The 19,638-nt window shown below is 41.6% G+C and overlaps 1 protein-coding gene across 2 annotated transcripts in view; it reads right to left on the minus strand.

Annotated features, from left to right (window-relative positions):
- Positions 1 to 19,638, minus strand: part of LOC145429658 (RNA-binding protein Raly-like) — a 104,706-nt gene that overhangs the window by 44,905 nt on the left and 40,163 nt on the right. For both annotated transcript variants that reach the window (XM_080303390.1, XM_080303389.1), the window contains exon 5: positions 2,289 to 2,339. In XM_080303390.1, the coding sequence (XP_080159516.1) occupies positions 2,289 to 2,339 (51 nt within the window). The remainder of the gene's footprint in view (positions 1 to 2,288; positions 2,340 to 19,638) is intronic.

Here is a 19,638-nt window from a genome sequence, read left to right on the forward strand (position 1 = left end):
GTGTTTAAGAAAAAACAGCAACTGCTACAGCTTGGTGAAAAAAAAATGATTCAAGATGTTCCAACTAGGTGGAACTCTTCTCATGATATGATGGAAAGATACCTTGAACAGCAAGCAGTGTATGCTGCTATGGCCGACAACACTGTGAAGAAGAGTATGAAGTACATTCAGAATCTAACTCAGGAAGAACATGCACTGTCTGAAAATCCTGTTACAGTCATGAAAACCCTAAAAACTGTGGCAGTCATGATGTGTGAAGCGTCATCTCCAACAGCTTCCATGATCCTGCCACTTAAAATGAACATCCTGAACTCTATGGCGCAGTCTGGTGATGACAGCCCAGCAGTGAGAAATGTAAAAAAAAAAAACAACATCAGGGAGAACCTGGAGCAGAGATACGCTGATCGTGTCCTTCAGAATTACCTACACAAGTGCACAGCTTTAGATCCACGATTCAAGTCCCTGTGACACTTGGATGATGTCACTCAGCTGAGAGTCTATGGAGCACGCACCACAGAGCTTGTCCTGAGCATTGAACAAGTACTTTTTTTTTTTTTTCATTTTTGAAATTTTATTTTGCTACTGCTTGATTTATAAATATAAAAATTTATAATATTATTTAAACAAATACAACAGTTTGGTTGTTTATATTTCCTCAGGACCAAGCTGCAGGCACAACAGAAACTGCGAGCTCCGCAGAGACTCAAGCAGCAAACTCTTCAGATTCCCCAACAGCATCTCCACCAGAGAAAAAGTCGGCCATGAAGGAGTTGTTTGGAGAACTGTTCATGGCACAGGAGCCAAGGACCAGGTCTGCAGCCGAAGTGGCAGAGGAGGAAATTAACTTGTACAGTTTAGCAGACTGCATTCCCACAGATGATAACCCACTGAGATGGTGGCAGGAACATCACAGCTTCTACCCTCATCTTTCCAAGTTGGCACAGTGTTACTTGGTTGCACCTGGAACCTCTGTCCCAAATGAGAGGGTGTTTTCCACAGCAGGTGACATTGTCACAGCAAGCAGATCTGTACTGTCAGCAGAACATGTGGACATCCTAATTTTTCTGAAGAAGAACATGGAAATTGTGTAAACTATGTTTTAGTTTGTATTTAAGTGGATCTTTTATTTAAGTTGTTTTTGTTGTATATGCAGCTAAGTGCTAGCACTCCAGAAGATGAGTGTAAGGGGAGGTCCATTAAAGAGTGGTTCATTTTATGGGGACCTGATATGTTCAATATGCTCCCTAGAATATACCCCAGAAGAAGGGTATAGCATAGCTTTTATTTTGAAAAAGGACATTTCTCTGTAATAAACTCGTTTCCAAACTCTTTTATTTTTTTTTAATTATTTTGTTGTTTCAGCAACATTTAATTTAAAAACTGTATTTTTGAGTTAAAATAAATATTTATGATCTTAATAAATTACAAATTTAAAAAGGCATGAACATTTTTTTGTATCGAAAAAATATCGAACCGTGACACCAAAGTATCGAACCGAACCGTGAATTTTATGTATCGTTGCACCCCTAATATATATATATATATATATATATATATATATATATATATATATATATATATATATATATATATATATAGATACACACACACACACCCGTTGTGTTTTGGAGTTTGTACATGCTTTGTCTCTAGAGGCCCCCGTATATATTTATATATAAACGAAAGAGCCATCTGTTTTTAGTGAGCCGAGCCGAAAGAGCCGCTTCTGGTCATCCAGAAGTTGGAAATGCAACAACCTTCACCTCTGAAGGGCAATCAGTGTCAACCACCATGTGACTGCACGGATTACCTGCCAAGAAGCAACCTGTCTCCAAACAGTTGCAGTCCCTCCCAGTCTGACTGCACACACACAGAAAGATTGGCGAGGGTCTGCAGATAACTGCCGTCTTATTTATAAATGCAGACAAATTGTTTCTTTGATGCAAACATTTCAAAAGCAACAAGGTCACAAGTTCATTGCATATGGTAATCATTTTTGGTCATGTCACAAGCTCCAGCCGCTGTTTTCCATAGTTGATTGCGACTGTGTGGGCTGAGTTTGGGGCACCAAAACTACTTGGACAGGTTTAGAAAAAGGTTCAGTTTTGAGTTAAAATTTGAAAATGCAGTGTTTTTTGTTTGAGTGGCAACAAACCAAACTGAACTTTACCAAAGTGCCAGTGCAACTGAACAACACACATTTAACTTTGTATAGATCACTGATCATTGATCCTTCTTGGGGTCTCCCCCATTTAAAAAGCAGTTCTATGAACCATTCATGGACTTACCGGTTATAGCAGTCATCCGGGTATTTGTCATACTCCATGTCATAATCAGATCTGAGGAGAGAGCAAGAATAAAGAGCTTAGAAATGATTGGAAGAGGATATTCTTCCAACCTGATGTTGGAAAACTATTTGTATTCATTACATAAAATGTTAAAGATTGGACATGTGCAGTCTTCTTGGGACAAACTGGGTCATTTGTTCATGTTTTAATTATTCTGAATCAAATAACAGAGAATGTCAGGTTAATGTTGGAAGGTGGATGGATGGCTCAGCAGACTTTGAAACAGAAGAGTGTTTGTTTCCTGTTTCCAGTCACTAAAGGTTTTCCTTTAACCGTAACCAAAAATCACATCATCACTGACTTCTATCAACAAAATGATACAGTTGCACTAAACATACTGTGATTTTGTGCCAGGCTTTGTCAGCATTGTCACCAAATAAGAGGGGTGTATTTTTGAATTGTGAGAGACAAACGAATCAGTCCTGCTCATTGGGATGTTCTAGATGTAGTGGAAAACAACTACACTACTTTTGAGATGCACACACAGTAAAGCTCACTAGTTCGAGGTAACCACTGATTCTGTTCAAATGTACACACGGTTTAAGGTATTTTTATGTTCAGATCTGACACACAGTCCTTCTTCAGTCTGAGCTTCATGAAGCTGCTCAACAGGCTGAGCAGACCAGATGGCATCCAGACCTACTTATCCCAAAGAGCCTCTGGGCAGGGCTGCACTAGGTTCATTACATCAACAAAGCCACAGGCTGCTTGTACATGTTCTCATTTTCATACTTCTAGGCTGTGCTGGCCCAAATCCCCTAAAATAGTCCAAATGAAGCAGTGGCATGTGACATGAAGCAGCTCAGATTTGGGCAGAACATTTTTGCAAACAAAGGGCAAATGTTTGGTCACCCCTGCCTCATCCTGACCACATCAGAGTTACATTAACTGACTATTTTCCAGCACCGATGGAGTCTTTTCAACAGAAAAACCTCAACGCTGAACTGATTGTGGCTCTTAAATGCAGCACTATGAAGAACAGTGCTGTCAGTGTTGATGGTTTGCAGGGTTAATTTTAAGAGCAAATTTTGATTTAGCTTTAGTTAGAATGTGGGTATTGTTTTAGTTGACTGAATATCATAAGATTATAGTAGATGAATGATACGGTTGACCAAAAAGTGTAAAGAATTTAGTGTGTTCCCTGGAGGGGCTCACAGAGTTTAAACAGCATCTGTATATGTATCCATGTGTCTACTGTTCTCTTCCTCCCAAGGATTGAAAAAAAAAACTGAAGGGCGAGAGAGTGGCAAGCATCCAGGGTGTACCCTGCCTCTCACCCTAAGACAGCTGGGATAGTGGAAGAGAATGGATGGATGTTTCAAATGTGATCAGCTGTACAAGGAAATCACTTCTGATTGGATCACTTCTAAAGTCGGATCTGAATATTTTATAGTTTTTATTCGTTGATGAAAGTAGCGATTTTATCATAGTTTTGCCTTTGTGCATTTATTTTTATTTAATCACTTTGTTGTTTTCATCAGAAAAAAGGTTATTAATGAAAACTAGTTAACCATGTCACAGAGTGCTTGAGCCTTTGGATTCAGCTGTTATTTTGCAGCAGTAATATTTATCAGTAAAACCCTGATTGGCAACAAATTGCTGCACAAAGATTATTTTTAGTTTTTATACTTTACCTACAGTTTGTGAATAATACAGTTTTATGTATAGTGAGGTGTTTTAATAGTGTTTTATTGCTTCCTTCGCTAAAGGAATAAAAAAAAAATTAACAGCATTTTTTGGTAACATAGTAGCTATTTATTTAATTATACAGTTAATAATATTTTACAATTATTCAGCCAGGAATGAGTGCAGAAAGATGAAGAAATCCACACAGAGTGAAGCAAACTGCAGGAGGCTGTCAGCATATTTAAAAGAATAAAAGACAGGCGGCACAAAATGGCACGTTACACTTCTGTAAAAGTCACTGCACGCCACTGCTTTCATAACATTAACCCTACACTGCTGAATCCTCCATCACAATCTTGGATCTTCTGCGATCACTACAGGGACAGAGGCGTAGGTGCTCCTGGGTGCAGAAGCAGCGCACACTACCGGATTATCTGTCAGTGAAGTGAGATGCTTCCTGGTTTAGCAAGCTCCTTATTGGGAGACTTTTGATCACAGTCTGAAATGACACCGGTAACTTCAGCACACACTGCGGCAAAGAGGGGTGAGCCATCAGAATAAAATAAACAGGAAAATTTATCTACCCGCAGAAATGCATAAAACAGAAAAATATATCAACTCTGCATCAACCTCCCTTGATGCATCTGATTATGCTCAAACACCGATTTAAGTCCATTTAGCTTTTATTTCACCTCTTTAAATGCACTGACTGCAATGTTTTAGAGGCTCTGTTTTAAATGCAGAAAAACAAAAACTTCTGGTGGTTTTGACGTGACACCGTCTGTTTTTTTCTTTACTTTTCACCATGAATGTCTCTGTCATAAAAATATTAAAATTTAAATAATTGTTAAAATGTCATTATGAATTATTTGTGGGACACTGAGACGAGTCCAGTCATGCAAAAATCCCAAAAGGTAACAGACATGGAAACTCTTAAGTGATAACAGTCAGAGAGAATCATCGAGACAAAGGAGAGAAGAATCCTTTTTTAATGTGTAAACCACTCTGAAAACAGGTGGCACAACTGGACCTGATAACAACACAGAGAAGAAAAGTGCAGCCCGGACTTGTGGCACTATTCATCCATCCAGCTGTAAAATCAATAACCGTCTCACACAAACACAGCAGAGATGAACCTCTGTAACTGAGGACCGAGCTTAATAAAGATAGGACAGGAGGAGACGCAGCGAGGCGTCCAGAGAGCCGCACAGGGATGCACAGACAGAAAGGGGAAGGCTAATAGGAAAACAGGAGATTTGGGGCAAAATCCATGTCCTTCCACCATCACTCTGGCTGCTGCCATCATTCATCTTCATCAGCAGCTATGGGTATTAATCAGCATTTAACAGCGGCATCGATCAGGCGCCACCTTAGAGCTGCGGCTCAGTCGTGCATCTCCTATCGAGCTTTGTAAGAGCAAAGCTCTAAACGTGACTATTGATCTGTGGGGCAGCTCTGCTCCTCTGCGCCGGGATCACACTAAACAACTCTGTTATGGCGCACACTGCTGGTTTATCTGTGCAATTAGTTTTGATGTTACAGCTCACCTCAGCGGATGTGCGCCGCTTTGATTATGAGCACATAACAGGCCATATAACTAGCTACAAACTCCTCTTAATCCCAGTAAAAAATATCCTTCAGGCTGTTCTGCATTTTATATATGCGCTCAGGCCGACTGTGGCATGTTTAGAAAAATGAATTTTTTCTTCCTCGTGACTCCTGGAGGTGTCAGAGCACTTGTCGCCTGACTGATTCCACAGCAGCTTCATGAGCATTTAAAAGACTCCAGTAAAAGGAATGAAGTGAAGATGTTGTTTAACTCTGATCTAGTTTGAGTGGGCACATTTAAAGTTAGTGTATTTCCAACACCCAATTCTACAGGCACTTTGAGAAAAAATTATTATTATGGGGTTCACATGCTTTATGATTATCTGGTATATATTTATCATGTGTACCATCTATTCCCAACTGAAGTCATTCAAATTTTACCTTCATACTCTGAATATTTTTATAGAAGAAGGTTGTAACTTGGAGCCTTTTTATTTACCTCGTTTATTTTTTATAGAATATTAACCCATCATAAAAATTCAGAAGTACAAAACACGCACAGAAAATTTCCAGAATGAAAAACACATTTGAGCATTTCTACGACGTAAATGTTACTGAGATGATGGAAGCTGAACGAGAACTTTCACATGCTCTGTCTTGGTTTGAACAGCCACCTATTCCATAAAAATCCATCCTCTGTCACAGACTGTGAGTCGCTGCAGTTTTGCTACTGAAACGATGATACCTCATGAAAAAAAATTGTCACGGCGGGGTGCGCCGATGTGTGTGGAAACAGGACCCAAAAGCAGATGATGACGAGGAGTTGTAAGGTTAAACAGAAAAGTGAAGCTTTATTTAAATGACGGCAGGGATAAACCAGGAAACCAAAACAAACTGGCAAAACACTAAGAGGTACTAAAACCAAAAACTATAACTGTGGAGAAAATAAACAGGCAAAGACGAAAACTAAGGCTAAGGTCAACATAACAAACGACCCGACAATGACATGCAGAAAACAAAGGGCTTAAATACATACAAGAGCTGATCAGGGGAAGTGAAGACACATGGGGGAACAGCTGACAAACATAACCCTAATGACAGGACCAAGAGAGAGTGAAACTAAATACAATGACCAAAGAACACATGACACTGTCAGAATAAAACAGGAAACACTGAAAACTAAACATGACAACACAATAAGACAGACCTAATACGTGATGAATGAATACAAAACCCCAAAACATAGAAAACCCAGGAACAATGACCAATAACTGCCCAAACTAAAGGCAAAATAGGAAATAACCCAAAAACTAATAACATATCAAAAAATGAGAAAAATACAAAGAGAACTCAGAGTGCTGGGTCGGAGACCCAGCCTGTGACAAAAATAACCTGAAAAAGGGCAGATTTCAGCCTTAGAACTTAAACAGTGCTATTTTTTAACTCACCCATATGTTCAAGGGCTGGACTCAGAAAATATTCATAGCATGAAGGTAAAATTTTGCATAACTGGCACAAAAACAAATCAACCAGCTGGAACGGAACATAACTTAAAAATGAAACCATATGCACAGTAAAGTGATGTCCTTGTAGATGACAGCGGGAGGAGGAAGAAAGTGTGTGTGCACTTCAGAAATAGTTTGACTAACCGGGTCACGAATTCTCTCCAGAAATGGCTGATGAGCTTTCAGATGTATTTCGTGGCAGTTTGAGTAAGTGCCATTTAGTTAAATTATATTCAAGAGAACATAGATGTCTACAGCCAGGTAATATATTCAATGCTGTGCAACACACACCAAAATATGGATAAACAGCACTGTGGCCCAGAGAAGTAATTTAAACTCAGGCCTCTTCAAAAATAAATGTTCTGCACTCATATAGCACGTTCGAACTTTAGCGTTTCTGTGAGTACTTTGCAGTGTAAAACACACACACATGCATGGCTAACAAGCAGCGGGACACACTACACAAACATGCATGAACTTTGATCATCTGGACAAATGCTCTGAAAGCAGTCCAACACAGACTGTGCTTGTATTTTATTTCAGTATTTCATTGGCTAATCAAGATCAGGAAGAATTTACAGATTGGAAATTTTGGTTCATTCAGGACTTTTTGCAGCTCATCACAGATTAACACAACCTCTGCAGCCGTTCCAGATTGGAGGAGGATTGGAAGTAATCCCATGACATACATCTCAGCTGGCAGTGTTCCTGATGAAATTACTCAAATCCACCTAATCGGTCCACAGTATTTAAAGATAGAAAGCTTTTATTCAGCAGTTTTAACACTTATATTGTGGAGTATTTTGGTCCTTTCAGGGGCATTTCACAACCTCTGCCACAGAGGTTAAGCTGCAGTCTCTCCGTCAGCAGCTTTCACTGAGGTTTAGTGGACAGGATCAGCCTCAGGCTACGACAAGCTAATTAGATCAGGAATATCCAGATTTGAGTCCTGAGGGGGTAAAAGCGGGGTCAGGCGCTGAATTCAAATTAATTTAAAAGTGCCAAAACACTTTCCACAGCCCTCGGGCTGGATTCTAAAATATTAATTTGCCACTCTCTACAAATAAAACACCTAATTTGAAGCACTAATTGCTTTTTAAAAACAAAAAGTTCAGGAGTGTAACACACGTGACGCCCTGAAATAATAAACATTGTAGGTTTCCTTCTAATGGAGCCTTAGCTTGACGCTCCGCTTGGTCCCTCTTTCCTTATCCACAAAAAACAAAAAACGAAACCGCAGTCCTTGATAGCTTCTCAATATTTACTTCAAAAGTCCAAACAGGTACATAGCAACAGAATTCCAAATTACAAAAACTTATAAAGGTCAATTCAAAATGGATGAAGAGAGATTGCGAGGTCAAAAAACCATATGGCTCCACTCTCAACTCGCCCAACTTCCTGTTTTCTGCACTATCAAAATAAAAGCACACATTTCAAATTAAACTGCATGTAGGCTTCTACATTACCGGCCCCTAATTGTTATCAATGTCTTTGAAACAATTACTACAAAATCTTTAACTTAAATGAAAAGATCTATGGCTACATCACGTAACTGAACTTCAACTATCTTAAAAGAATCGTCTTTCACTTTCCTCCCCTCAGAGGAAACTAGTGCTTGATTTTCGAAGAGTGCATCAATTATCTTCAGCTTCTTGCAAAAGGCACAGCTTTGTAACTGGTCGACAAAGCTCATTGGTCTTGGTCTTTACTTTCACCTGACGCACCAGACCTTTCTGGTCTGGAAAGGTCTCTACGATTCTTCCTAGTGGCCATGAATTTCTGGGTGCTGTGTCATCTACGATCAGCACAACATCACCAACATGGAAATTTCTCTTAGGTGTAGTCCATCGTTGACGCTCTTGGAGCTGCATGAGGTATTCCTTGCACCAGCGTTTCCAAAAAATGTCTGCAAGATATTGGATTTGTCTCCACCTGCGATTTACATACTGGGCATCCTTGTTGAAGATTCCTGGGGGTAATTCTGGCTTAACCTTCAGCAACAGGAGATGGTTGGGTGTTAAAGCCTCCAGGTCATTGGGATCTGAAGATTCCTTTGTAATAGGCCTGCTGTTTATAATAGCCTCAGCTTCACCCAGCAAGGTGTGGAGACCTTCTTCATCCAACAGTTGTTCTTTTACTGTGACGTTCAAAATTTTTCTCACTGAGCGGATGAGTCTCTCCCAGCTTCCTCCATGGTGAGATCCTGCTGGTGGATTAAAATGCCATTGGATCCCCCTTTGCTGCAATGATTTTATGATCATACTGGAGTTCCATTCTTTAATTGCTTTCTTTAACTCACTGTTAGCTGATCGGAAGTTGGTTCCATTATCCGAGTACATCTCTTTAACTTGTCCTCTTCTGGCAAGGAATCTTCTGATGGCGTTGAGACACGCATCAGTGTCAAGTGAAGATGCAACCTCCAGATGTACAGCACGTGTGGTAAGACATGTGAAAATGACACCATATCTTTTTACTTGACTTCTTCCCCTTTTTACCAGGAATGGACCAAAGTAGTCAACACCTACTTTGGTGAACGGAGGGTCATCAGGCAGGATCCTGCATTTTGGTAAATCTGCCATTATTTGTTTGCCAGTACTTCCGTGTAGCCTTTTACAGGTGACACATTTTGACAAGAACCTTCTAATGGCTCCATTTGCTCCAGGGATCCAAAATTTTTGACGCAGATGAGCCAACATGTGATTCCGTCCGGCGTGAGCTGTAACATCATGGGTATGTCTTAGCACAAGCTGTGTGATATGTGACTCCTTTGGCAAGATGACTTGCTGCTTAGCATCATCTGGCATCGCTGCTCGACTCAACCTTCCTCCAACTCTTATGACTCCATCTTGCAGTACTGGAGTCAACTTGTAGAGAGAGCCTTTTTTCTTCACCCTTTGATGTTCTTTCAGCATTGCCAAGTCCTGTTCAAAACTTTGCTTCTGACAGTACTTCACAATTTCCATTTCTGCTTTAGACAAATCATCACAGGTTAGATTTTTTCCCTTGAAAGCTTTCTTGAATTGGCTCATCCTGATTTCCTCACTCATTGTGCTTGCTTCCTTTCTCTTTGCTATTAATTCCTTAAGCAAACTCTTCAGTTTCATGAACCAGGCTACAGCACGCTTTAGCTTTGTCCAAGATGAGTAGTGATTCATCAGCTGGTCTACTGCGTCTTTGAGCCCTTGCATCTGAATGACATGTGTCTGAGCTTCTCTTTTGACCTCTAAGTCATCAAAATCCAGCATTCTGGGATCTGGATTCTTCGGCCACTGATCTTCTGAGCAGAATAGGAAACCTGGTCCCGAAAGCCAATCGCCACATTTTAAGAATGCTGCAACAGTCTGTCCTCTAGAGACATGATCTGCTGGATTCAAAGTGGTATTGACATATCTCCACTGCCGAATGTGAGAATGGCTCAAGATTACTGAGATCCTATTAGAAACAAAGGTCTTGAATCTTGTGCCTTCACTATTCAAGTACTTTAGCACAGCCGTGCTATCTGTCCAAAAAACAGATTCATGCAGTTCTACTTCTAGTTCCTTCTTTAGAAGTTTATCCATCTTCACTGCAACTGTTGCGGCAATCAGTTCCATTCGTGGGATGGTTGGACACTTCAAAGGTGCAACCCTTGCCTTTGCCATTACCAAGGTGGACTGAGTCTCACCACTTGCATTGCGCAGCAACAGGTAGCTTGCTGTGCCATAAGCGTCTTCGCTTGCGTCAGCGAAATGATGCAACTGCGCAAAGACTGGTGCACCAAACTGCTTTGACTTGATGCTCCTGTCAACTCCAAAGTCGTCAAGCCTTTGCAAATCTGCAACCCACTTATTCCAGCTCTTAATGACGTCCTCCGGTAGGTATTCATCCCAGCCGTATTTCCTCCGACATAAATCGTGCAAGATTTTTTTCGCACACAGAATCACCGGAGCAACAAATCCCAGTGGATCAAAGATGGAGCTGAGAAGGGAAAGCAGTCCTCTTCTAGTGTTCGGTCTGTTTTTAAGGTTGATCTTGAACTTGAACTGATCTGATTCAGCACACCACTGAATTCCCAATGCTCTTTCCATCGGCAAATTACTCTCGTCCGGATTCAGAACTTTAAATCCTTGTGCTCTTTCTTCATCGGGAATTGAGTTGAGCAACTTTCTGCTGTTGCTTGACCATTTTGTTAGTCGAAATCCGCCTTTTGCCAACATGTTCCTCAAGTCAGAACACAGGGTGATTGCTGCATCTTCCTCTGCAATTGACTTAAGACAGTCGTCCACGTAAAAATTTTTCTTGACTGTCCTTGCAGCTTCTTGACCAAATTCCCTTTCGAAATCAGTAGCGCATTTCTGAAGTGCAAAAGATGCAACACTTGGCGAAGAGGTGGCACCAAAGATGTGGACCAACATTTTGTGTTCTGCAAGCTTCTCCTTGTAATTCCCATCAGACCACCAAAGAAACCTGAGGAGATCTGTATCTTCCTTGCTGACTCTGACCTGGTGGAACATGGCCTCCACATCAGCCATTACTGCCACAATCTCCTGTCGAAACCTCAGGAGGACTCCCACCAGTGAGCTTGTCAAATCCGGTCCCTGCAAGAGATGCTGGTTCAGCGATGTTCCTTGAAAGCTTGCCCCGCAGTCGAAGACAACACGTAACCTTTGCTTGACCGGATGTCTCACTCCATGATGAGGCAAATACCATGTTCGTCCCTCCAGTGATTTACATTCAGCATCGTTCAGTTTGATCGCGTAACCCTTTTTTAGGATATCATCCATATATGCAACATATTCCTCGTAAAACTTGACATCTCTGGTGAATCTTTTCTGTAAGTTCAGCGCACGTTGCACTGCGACTTCTCTGTTGCTTGGCAAGCACAGCGCCTTGCTTCTCACTGGAAGACAAATACTATAATGGCCATCCTCCAGTTTTGCAGACTGAGACACCATGTTCAGAAACTGACGATCTTCCTTGGACATTTCAAGATTTTCGTCTTGTCCTGCATCAGGAAAGTCCTGCTTAAACTGTAGCTGCCAGAGCTCTTCCAACCTGGCTACTGATATCCTATTCACAGTCACTTGTGCCGATCTGTTTCTCCCACTCATGTCGCCTCCACTCCTAAGTGGTCCATTTACTGTCCAACCTAATATTGTTCTCACTGCGTAGGGTCCATTGTCCACGCTGTTTACCACCTTAAGCGGTTCCATGGCTTTGGGAACATTCACTCCTATGAGTAATCCAACATCCGCTTGGATAGTGGGAAGTTTCACTTCCGTCAGGTGTGACCACCTGTCAACATCTTCTTGGCTTGGGATATTGTTTTTACTTACAGGAATGTGGTCTTGTGCATACACCTCTGAAAGTTTAATAAACTGGCTACCATCCAGACTACTGACTTCCAGTCCAGTCACAATGCAGGTGTTCACAACAGATTCATTTCCCATCGTGCGGAGTGAAATTTTCGTAATTCGTCCATTCAGGTTCAGTTGTTTTATCAGTGACTCTGTCACAAAGGTGGCTGAGCTGCCTTGATCCAAGAATGCATATGTTGTTACTGTCTTGGTTCCTTTCTGGGCCTTGACACGTACTGGAACGATTGGAAGAATACAATCTTCCTTACCGGCCCCAGTCATGCTGAAAGTTGCTGTTGTTTGTACAAGAGCACTTGATACGAACTGTTGAGCAGCCCCCCTTGCTGTTTCTTCTTGTGAGTCCCTATTGGTGATGTGCAGCAGGGTAGGATGCAGTCGAGAGCATTCTTGACAATGGAGCTTGTCTTTGCAGCTGCTACTCATGTGGCCATGTTTCAAACAGGCAAAACACAGTCCTATGCTCCTTAAAAACTCAATCTTGTCCTTGTGAGGCTTGTCCTTGAGCTTTCTGCAGATTTGGAGGTTGTGTTGCTCTCCCTTGCAATAAACACAAGGTTTGCTGCTTGAATCCACTTGGACGGTCCGTGTTTTTGATGCCACTTGTTTGGCACTTTCTGTCTTGTTTTCCATTTGAGGGTCAGTGATTGCTGTTGTAAACACTTTCTTTGGTTTGAATGTCTCTGCATATTGTGGCTTTGCTCTTTGTCTGAATGAGTCCTTCACACCTGTTGTAGTTTCCCTTATATTTCCATAAAGTGGGTGTAGCACGTACCTAACTTGCTTATTGATAAAGTTGACAAAATCCTTAAACTTGACCTTTTTCTTAGTTTTGTCTTGCAGGTCACAAGCATATTTTCGCCACGCTTCTTTAAGTTTGTAAGGAAGCTTGTTAGCTAATGCCCTTAGGTTAGACGTATTATCCAAGTCTTCCATGTAGTTAACATCTGTCATTGCATTGTAGCAGCCGGTGAGAAACAATGCAAAGGACTGTAGTGCAGTGCCGTCTTCTGGCTTAATTGTCTGCCAATCCAAGGCCTCCTTTATGTAGGCTTCAGCTATCTTAAAGTCATCTCCAAAAAACTCTTTGAGCATTTGTTTCGCCTTTGTATAACCCACTGAAGGTTCCATGTGGATGCAACTTTTAACCAACTCATGTGGTTGTCCACTCGTGTACTGAAGCAAATACTGTAGACGATCACGATTATTATCAGTGCGGTTTTCAATTCCATGTTCAATGGAACCGATAAAAGAGTTGTATTCAAGTGGATCTCCGTTGAAAGTTGGAATGGAGATGTCAGGTAATAGAGAAGCTTTGTGATTCTTTACCAGGTACTCAGTGACATTAACTTGCTGAGAAATGGCTTGACACAAACTATCGAGCACAGGTTCACCGGCCCTTTCAGTGCTTGGCGCAGGCACTGTCCTTTCATGCATTGGTGTCTGCACATCGTCACCATCGTAGGGTGCTGATGAGACGTACTGCGATGTTGGGTGGAATGTGGTTTTAATTTCAGTTTTGCCATTCTGATCATCATCTGCAAAAATGCTCATGTCTGGCTGTGTATCTTCATATTTTTGCAAAACTTCCAGTTTTGCATCTGACTCAGCAAGGGCAGTCTGCATAGCATGCATTTCCTTTTTAGCCTTTATTGCAGCCTCTTTTCCTTTCATTTCTGCGTACCAATCCACTTCTTCCTTTTCTATTGCCAAACTCTTCTCCAGAGCTGCAGCCTTTGCCTTTAATGCAGCACGCTCCATTTCTACCTTTAATCTAATAGAGGAAGATGTAGAAGAAGATGTAGAGGAAATGCTTCCGCGCTGTGATCCAGATCTACTGGAGCGTTTGCTTGCCGACTTTGATGACATGGACCTATTGTCTGCCTGCTTTCTTGTGTCGTCCTCTCTGTTCTGTTCAGAGAGTTTCATGACTTCATTCATCCACCCTTCACATTTCCAAAAGAAATCATTCAGGGACTTGTTCTTTGGATCAAACCAACTATTTTGATCTTCCAAAAATTCCTCTTCACTCATAAGTTGTTGCAGTTCAGAATTTAGGCTAGCAAAGTCTTGCTGCAAAGAGCTAAAGTCAACTCGTAATTTATTTTTAACGAGGTCAACGTTTGCATCATCTTCCATTAATTGCTCAATTTCTTTTTTCATGCCGGTTAATTGAGAGAGCTTATGTCTACGTGTGTTGACATTTCTAGTCTTGCAGTCTTCCATAGCCTTCTCAGTCATTTTTACAATCCTTTTTCCACTGTTTTGTTTGTCCATGGGTAGCAAAATTCCAAACTCAATCAATACACATGCACCTCAGCAAATTAAAAAAAAAGGCAAGGCAATTTAAGACTTACGGTTTTCCATCTTCAGTTTTTCCTCGGTTCGGTATTTCCTTCTTACTTTATAGTCAGGCGTTTCCAAACTCCATTAATCCGTGAAGAGCAGGTTTTTTGACTAATGTAGGTTTCCTTCTAATGGAGCCTTAGCTTGACGCTCCGCTTGGTCCCTCTTTCCTTATCCACAAAAAACAAAAAACGAAACCGCAGTCCTTGATAGCTTCTCAATATTTACTTCAAAAGTCCAAACAGGTACATAGCAACAGAATTCCAAATTACAAAAACTTATAAAGGTCAATTCAAAATGGATGAAGAGAGATTGCGAGGTCAAAAAACCATATGGCTCCACTCTCAACTCGCCCAACTTCCTGTTTTCTGCACTATCAAAATAAAAGCACACATTTCAAATTAAACTGCATGTAGGCTTCTACAAACATAATTAATCAAATCAGGGGGATATGTTTAAAACAAGTTTTAAAATAACCCTGAAGCCTATGAAGTCATGAAATTAACAGGGTGTTTCCAAAGGTCAGGGTGGCGTCTTCCTAGCCTGTGTGTACCTACATGGATATACATTCCCACATCTTCACTGTCATGCTGAACGATGTTACAGGCAGCATAACGACTTCTCCAGACCCTTTCATGTCTGTCACGTGTGCTCGGGGTGAACCTGCTCCCATTTGGGAAAAGCACAGGGTGCCAGTGATGGACTTGCCAATTCTCATATTCTGTGGCAAATGCCAATCGGGCTCCATGGTGCTGCGCAGTGAGCACAGGGCTCACTAGGATGTTGGGCCCTGAGGCTATCCTCATGAAGTCTGGTTCTGATTGTTGGGTCACACTGGTGGCCTGCTGGAAGTGATTTTGTAGCTCTGGCAGTGCTCATCCCGTTTCCTTGCACAAAGAAGAAGATACTGGTCCTGCTGGTGAGTTAATTGCGTTCTACTGCCCTGCCCAGTTCTCCTGGGATCGCCTCCATGCTCTTCAGACTGTGCTGGGAGACACAGCAAACGCTCTGGCAGGGACACGTATTAATGTGCTATTGTGGAGCAGTTAGGCTACCTGTGCAACCTCTGAAGGGTCTAGGTATGGCCTCATGCTACCAGTAGTGACACTGACCCTAGCCAAGTGCAAAACTAGTTTAAAAAAAATTGTCAGAAAAGATGAGGAGGAAAGAAATGTCAGTAGCCTCCGTCTGTAAAACCATTCCTGTTCTGGGGGCTGCATTATTTTTGCCCTTCATGTGCACAGATTTGCATGAACAAGTGCAGAAGTGATTAACTCTTGATTTTAATTTAGGAGCTTTTAAGTTTGCTTTTATCAAACAGGACAAAATTAAACTTATTTGTGTCACATCTTCACAAATATGAAACTGTAACAAGAAAAAATATGATACATGATTTAGATTTTCTCAAGAAAATATCACAAAGCCATCTGGATCCAGGGACTTTTCTTTGGTGTCCGTGTCATTTGGTATTAAATTAAGTAATCTTAGTGTATTTATCAAAGACACTGAAAATGTTTACCTCAATATTAAGAATATCTCCAGATTAGCAGGAACAAGCATTTGTACTACTTGCTTCATCACAGACGTTACAATGAGGAACCTTCGCGGTTGAGACTATTTCCTGTGATATCACTGCTCAAAGTTAATGTTAGAAAAAAATTATCCTGAAGAGAAACAAAATGGTGAGATGCAGATGCTTGGAGCTGGTGCATTGATGTTGTCGGAGTCTTTAACAGAGCTTAAATTTGTTTTTCAGCCCTGAACATTTAATGTGTGTGTCTGCCGTGCTTTTGCTGTACAGGTCCGTCGTGGTGAAGACGGAGCACGGTGGAGCTGTGTGTCTATTACACTTTTTAGAGCAATAGGGCTTTGGAGCGTGATGTCACAGGGGTGGGCGTGGAAAGGATTTTGGCCCGATCCGCCATTTTGGGGGTCTAAGTAAGGAGCGAAAGCATAGCCATGGTTCGTACTTGCTGTGTGGTCGGCTGCAATGTTCGATCTTACGACCGGCACGGGAATAAGTTTGGATTGTCCTTTTATGCTTTCCCAACCTGGAAGCAACATGAAGGAGCTCATGTATCGGATATTACCAAACGAAGGCGTCTAGCCTGGATAGCAGCCGTGAGACGAGCTGATATCAAGTTCTGTTACGTCTCCAGATATCAGTTGGTGTGCTCACGACATTTTCATTCCCGTAAGTTCTAAATATGTTCACATCACACTTTATAGCTGAATAATATCATCGTTGGTGGTCTCGGAAGTTATAGAAATTGCGATCAAACATAGAATGGAGTGACTTGATTGGCTGATGTAAAGACAATAAATGAAATGAGACAGGAAGGACACAAATTGGCGTTAATAATTTGCCCGATTATCAATGTGTTAATTTACATGTACTTTACAATTATGGGCATATAATATGATAACGATATTTTAGCAGTTCAATGATAAATGTGTAACATTAATTATGGTGGGGGGTGGAAAATGGCTATTTCACTCGATGCACTCCAGCTGACTTCCTTTGGTATGAATGACGACGTACTCAGAGTTTGGCGGCTTGAAAATAGCCAAATCTTGCACCCAGCCATTTGTAAATTGGATGTGCGCCTCCAGTGACTTGTAATTACGAAACTGGTTCGCTGTGTAAGCGCTTACTCCACAAACAAGATACGTGAAGATATCGGGGTAGGACAGTGGCGGTAAGTCGTCTGGGTCTTTACTCCACTGCCGTATTTCATATGGGTCCAGATTTGCGATGCACTCTATTTTTTTTTCAAGTACCGCTGCTTCGCCTCTGGACGCAATCGGTCTCTATACCGTCCGTTTTCTTTTTGAGCTGCTTTTAAGCATCTTTCTTGTCGTCGTCGTTCCAACACAGTGTGTTTGTTTTGATTCGTAGACCCCGAAAATGGAGCTGCGCTCCCACAATGCATTGCGGCGTGACGTCAACTCCAAAGCCCTATACTGGATTGGGAAGCCGCTGTAAAATTCACACTGCAGCTCAACAGAACTATAAATGAAACAACTCATTTTGATTCAGAGTTCGTTCATTAACTGAATTCTCCGACCACTTCATTAGTAAAACAAACCAATCAAATCGTGTCCGTCACTGGCTCGGCCAACAGAGTGCTGCAGGAATGAGTCTGAAAACCCAGCAATGAGTTAGTATTTTTGGCTTTTTGGCTCCCTGGTCAGTGGGTTATGTTGATGGCTTTTTGGTTAGATGCCTGAAGTGTGTTTAAGATGAGCTTTAAACATAACACAGAGTTTATCTTCTGCATTAATCCAAAAGCTGTTGGAAAACCCCACTCACAGGTTTGCCCGTTTTCCATGTCTCACTGACTGATTGCTGATGTATTCACTGACTATCCCACTCCCATTTATCATTTCCCACCAGCTAAGAGGAGAAGTCTAAATTCAAGAGCTCAAATATTCTCAAATGTGATAATAATTAATGGTGTGCTGATTCTTAGCAGTAAATTGTTATTTTACAAAGCTCTTTATTATTATTGTGTTTTTTTTATTGTTATTTAATTTCTTTGTAAATGTTTCCTCAATAGTAGATCACTACACGCGTTGGTGCTGTGGTATAAAATCCAGGACGCTATAAAAGTGTAGAACCGAGCTCCTAATCACACAGAAAAGCCGTTTCAGGTGTTAATAAGGGCTTTAATTTGCTCTGCACTGCACTGCTGTAGACCCTAATGGTGTTATTATCGAGCTCCGTGGCTTTTCTCCTGATGGGAATAATTACACAGCAGCGAGGAACGTCAATGAACATCGTGGACAAACACACTGAGAGAGAGCGTTTGTCGAGAGCGGGAGAAATCAATGATGTGTTCAAACATCCCTCCCCCTCTCCACAGAGGGGGATGAGAATCTGCTCGCCGTTTTGTAAAGAAAAACGCGGAGAGAGAAAAAAGCATTTGAATGTTTACAAAGTGAGCAAACATGGCTGAACTAAAACGAACAATGGGAGGTGACACGGCAAGGAAACGACGAAGAATTTGCATTTTACCAACCACCACTTAATGCTAACCCTCCTCCGACGCTAATGATAGCATTCAGCATCGGGAACCCCCCTCCGCTGCTTGCGCTCTCACGCGCTGAACATCAAATCAGTGCGTGCGCGCTCATCAATATTCATGTGCTCCTGAGTGAGTGTCAGACGGCAGGTGAGACCATGCTGTGCACTTCCAACGGTTCCATTTATTCTGATTTACCGCTCACCCTCAGCAGCCCGCCGCAGTGTCATAAATCAGGTGGCGTACCGTAGCTTGGCGAGGAGGAGGTTAATGGGCCATTCAGCCGTACTCGGTCCGAGCAGAAAGCCAGGGCAGTGGGGAGACGTGGCTCGGCTGGTGAGCGCCGTGAGCGTTGAGGTCACCGTGAGCTGGCTGCAGGAGCACTAATATTGTTTTACAAATACAGCTTATGTCAACATCTGAGAAAACCTACAGTTCAGCAAATACAACAAAAAAGTGTCTCAAAAAGTAAAAGAAAGCAGTTTAATATGCTGTTCGTTTATATAATTAAACCAGATTTAACAGGGCTATGAAATTTGAGTCGCCTATGGATCTGAAAGTACAAATCCATTCACTCATCCAAAAGAAAACTCACAGCTGAAGCACTTTGACTCCTTGGATTGCCGTAGTAACACATTGCTGTACATTAGGAAAAATCCCCCAGTAAAGCACTCCAATCAAATTATTTGGATACATAATGAATGTTTCACACCATCAAATTGAACAATTTCTATAAAACTTGAAAAATTCTGCTAATCTCCGTGTTCTTCTTACTGGGCACTACCAGAGCAGCTTTGCAATAGTCACAGTTATAAATAATCCCTGTTTAGCCTAACCTGACCTTAATGTAGCCCCTCAGTACATCCTGTGCCAACTTTCTCCTCCG

Source organism: Astatotilapia calliptera, chromosome 7 (assembly GCF_964374335.1).
Source record: "Astatotilapia calliptera chromosome 7, fAstCal68.1, whole genome shotgun sequence".
In the NCBI taxonomy this organism is placed as follows: Eukaryota; Metazoa; Chordata; class Actinopteri; order Cichliformes; family Cichlidae; genus Astatotilapia; species Astatotilapia calliptera.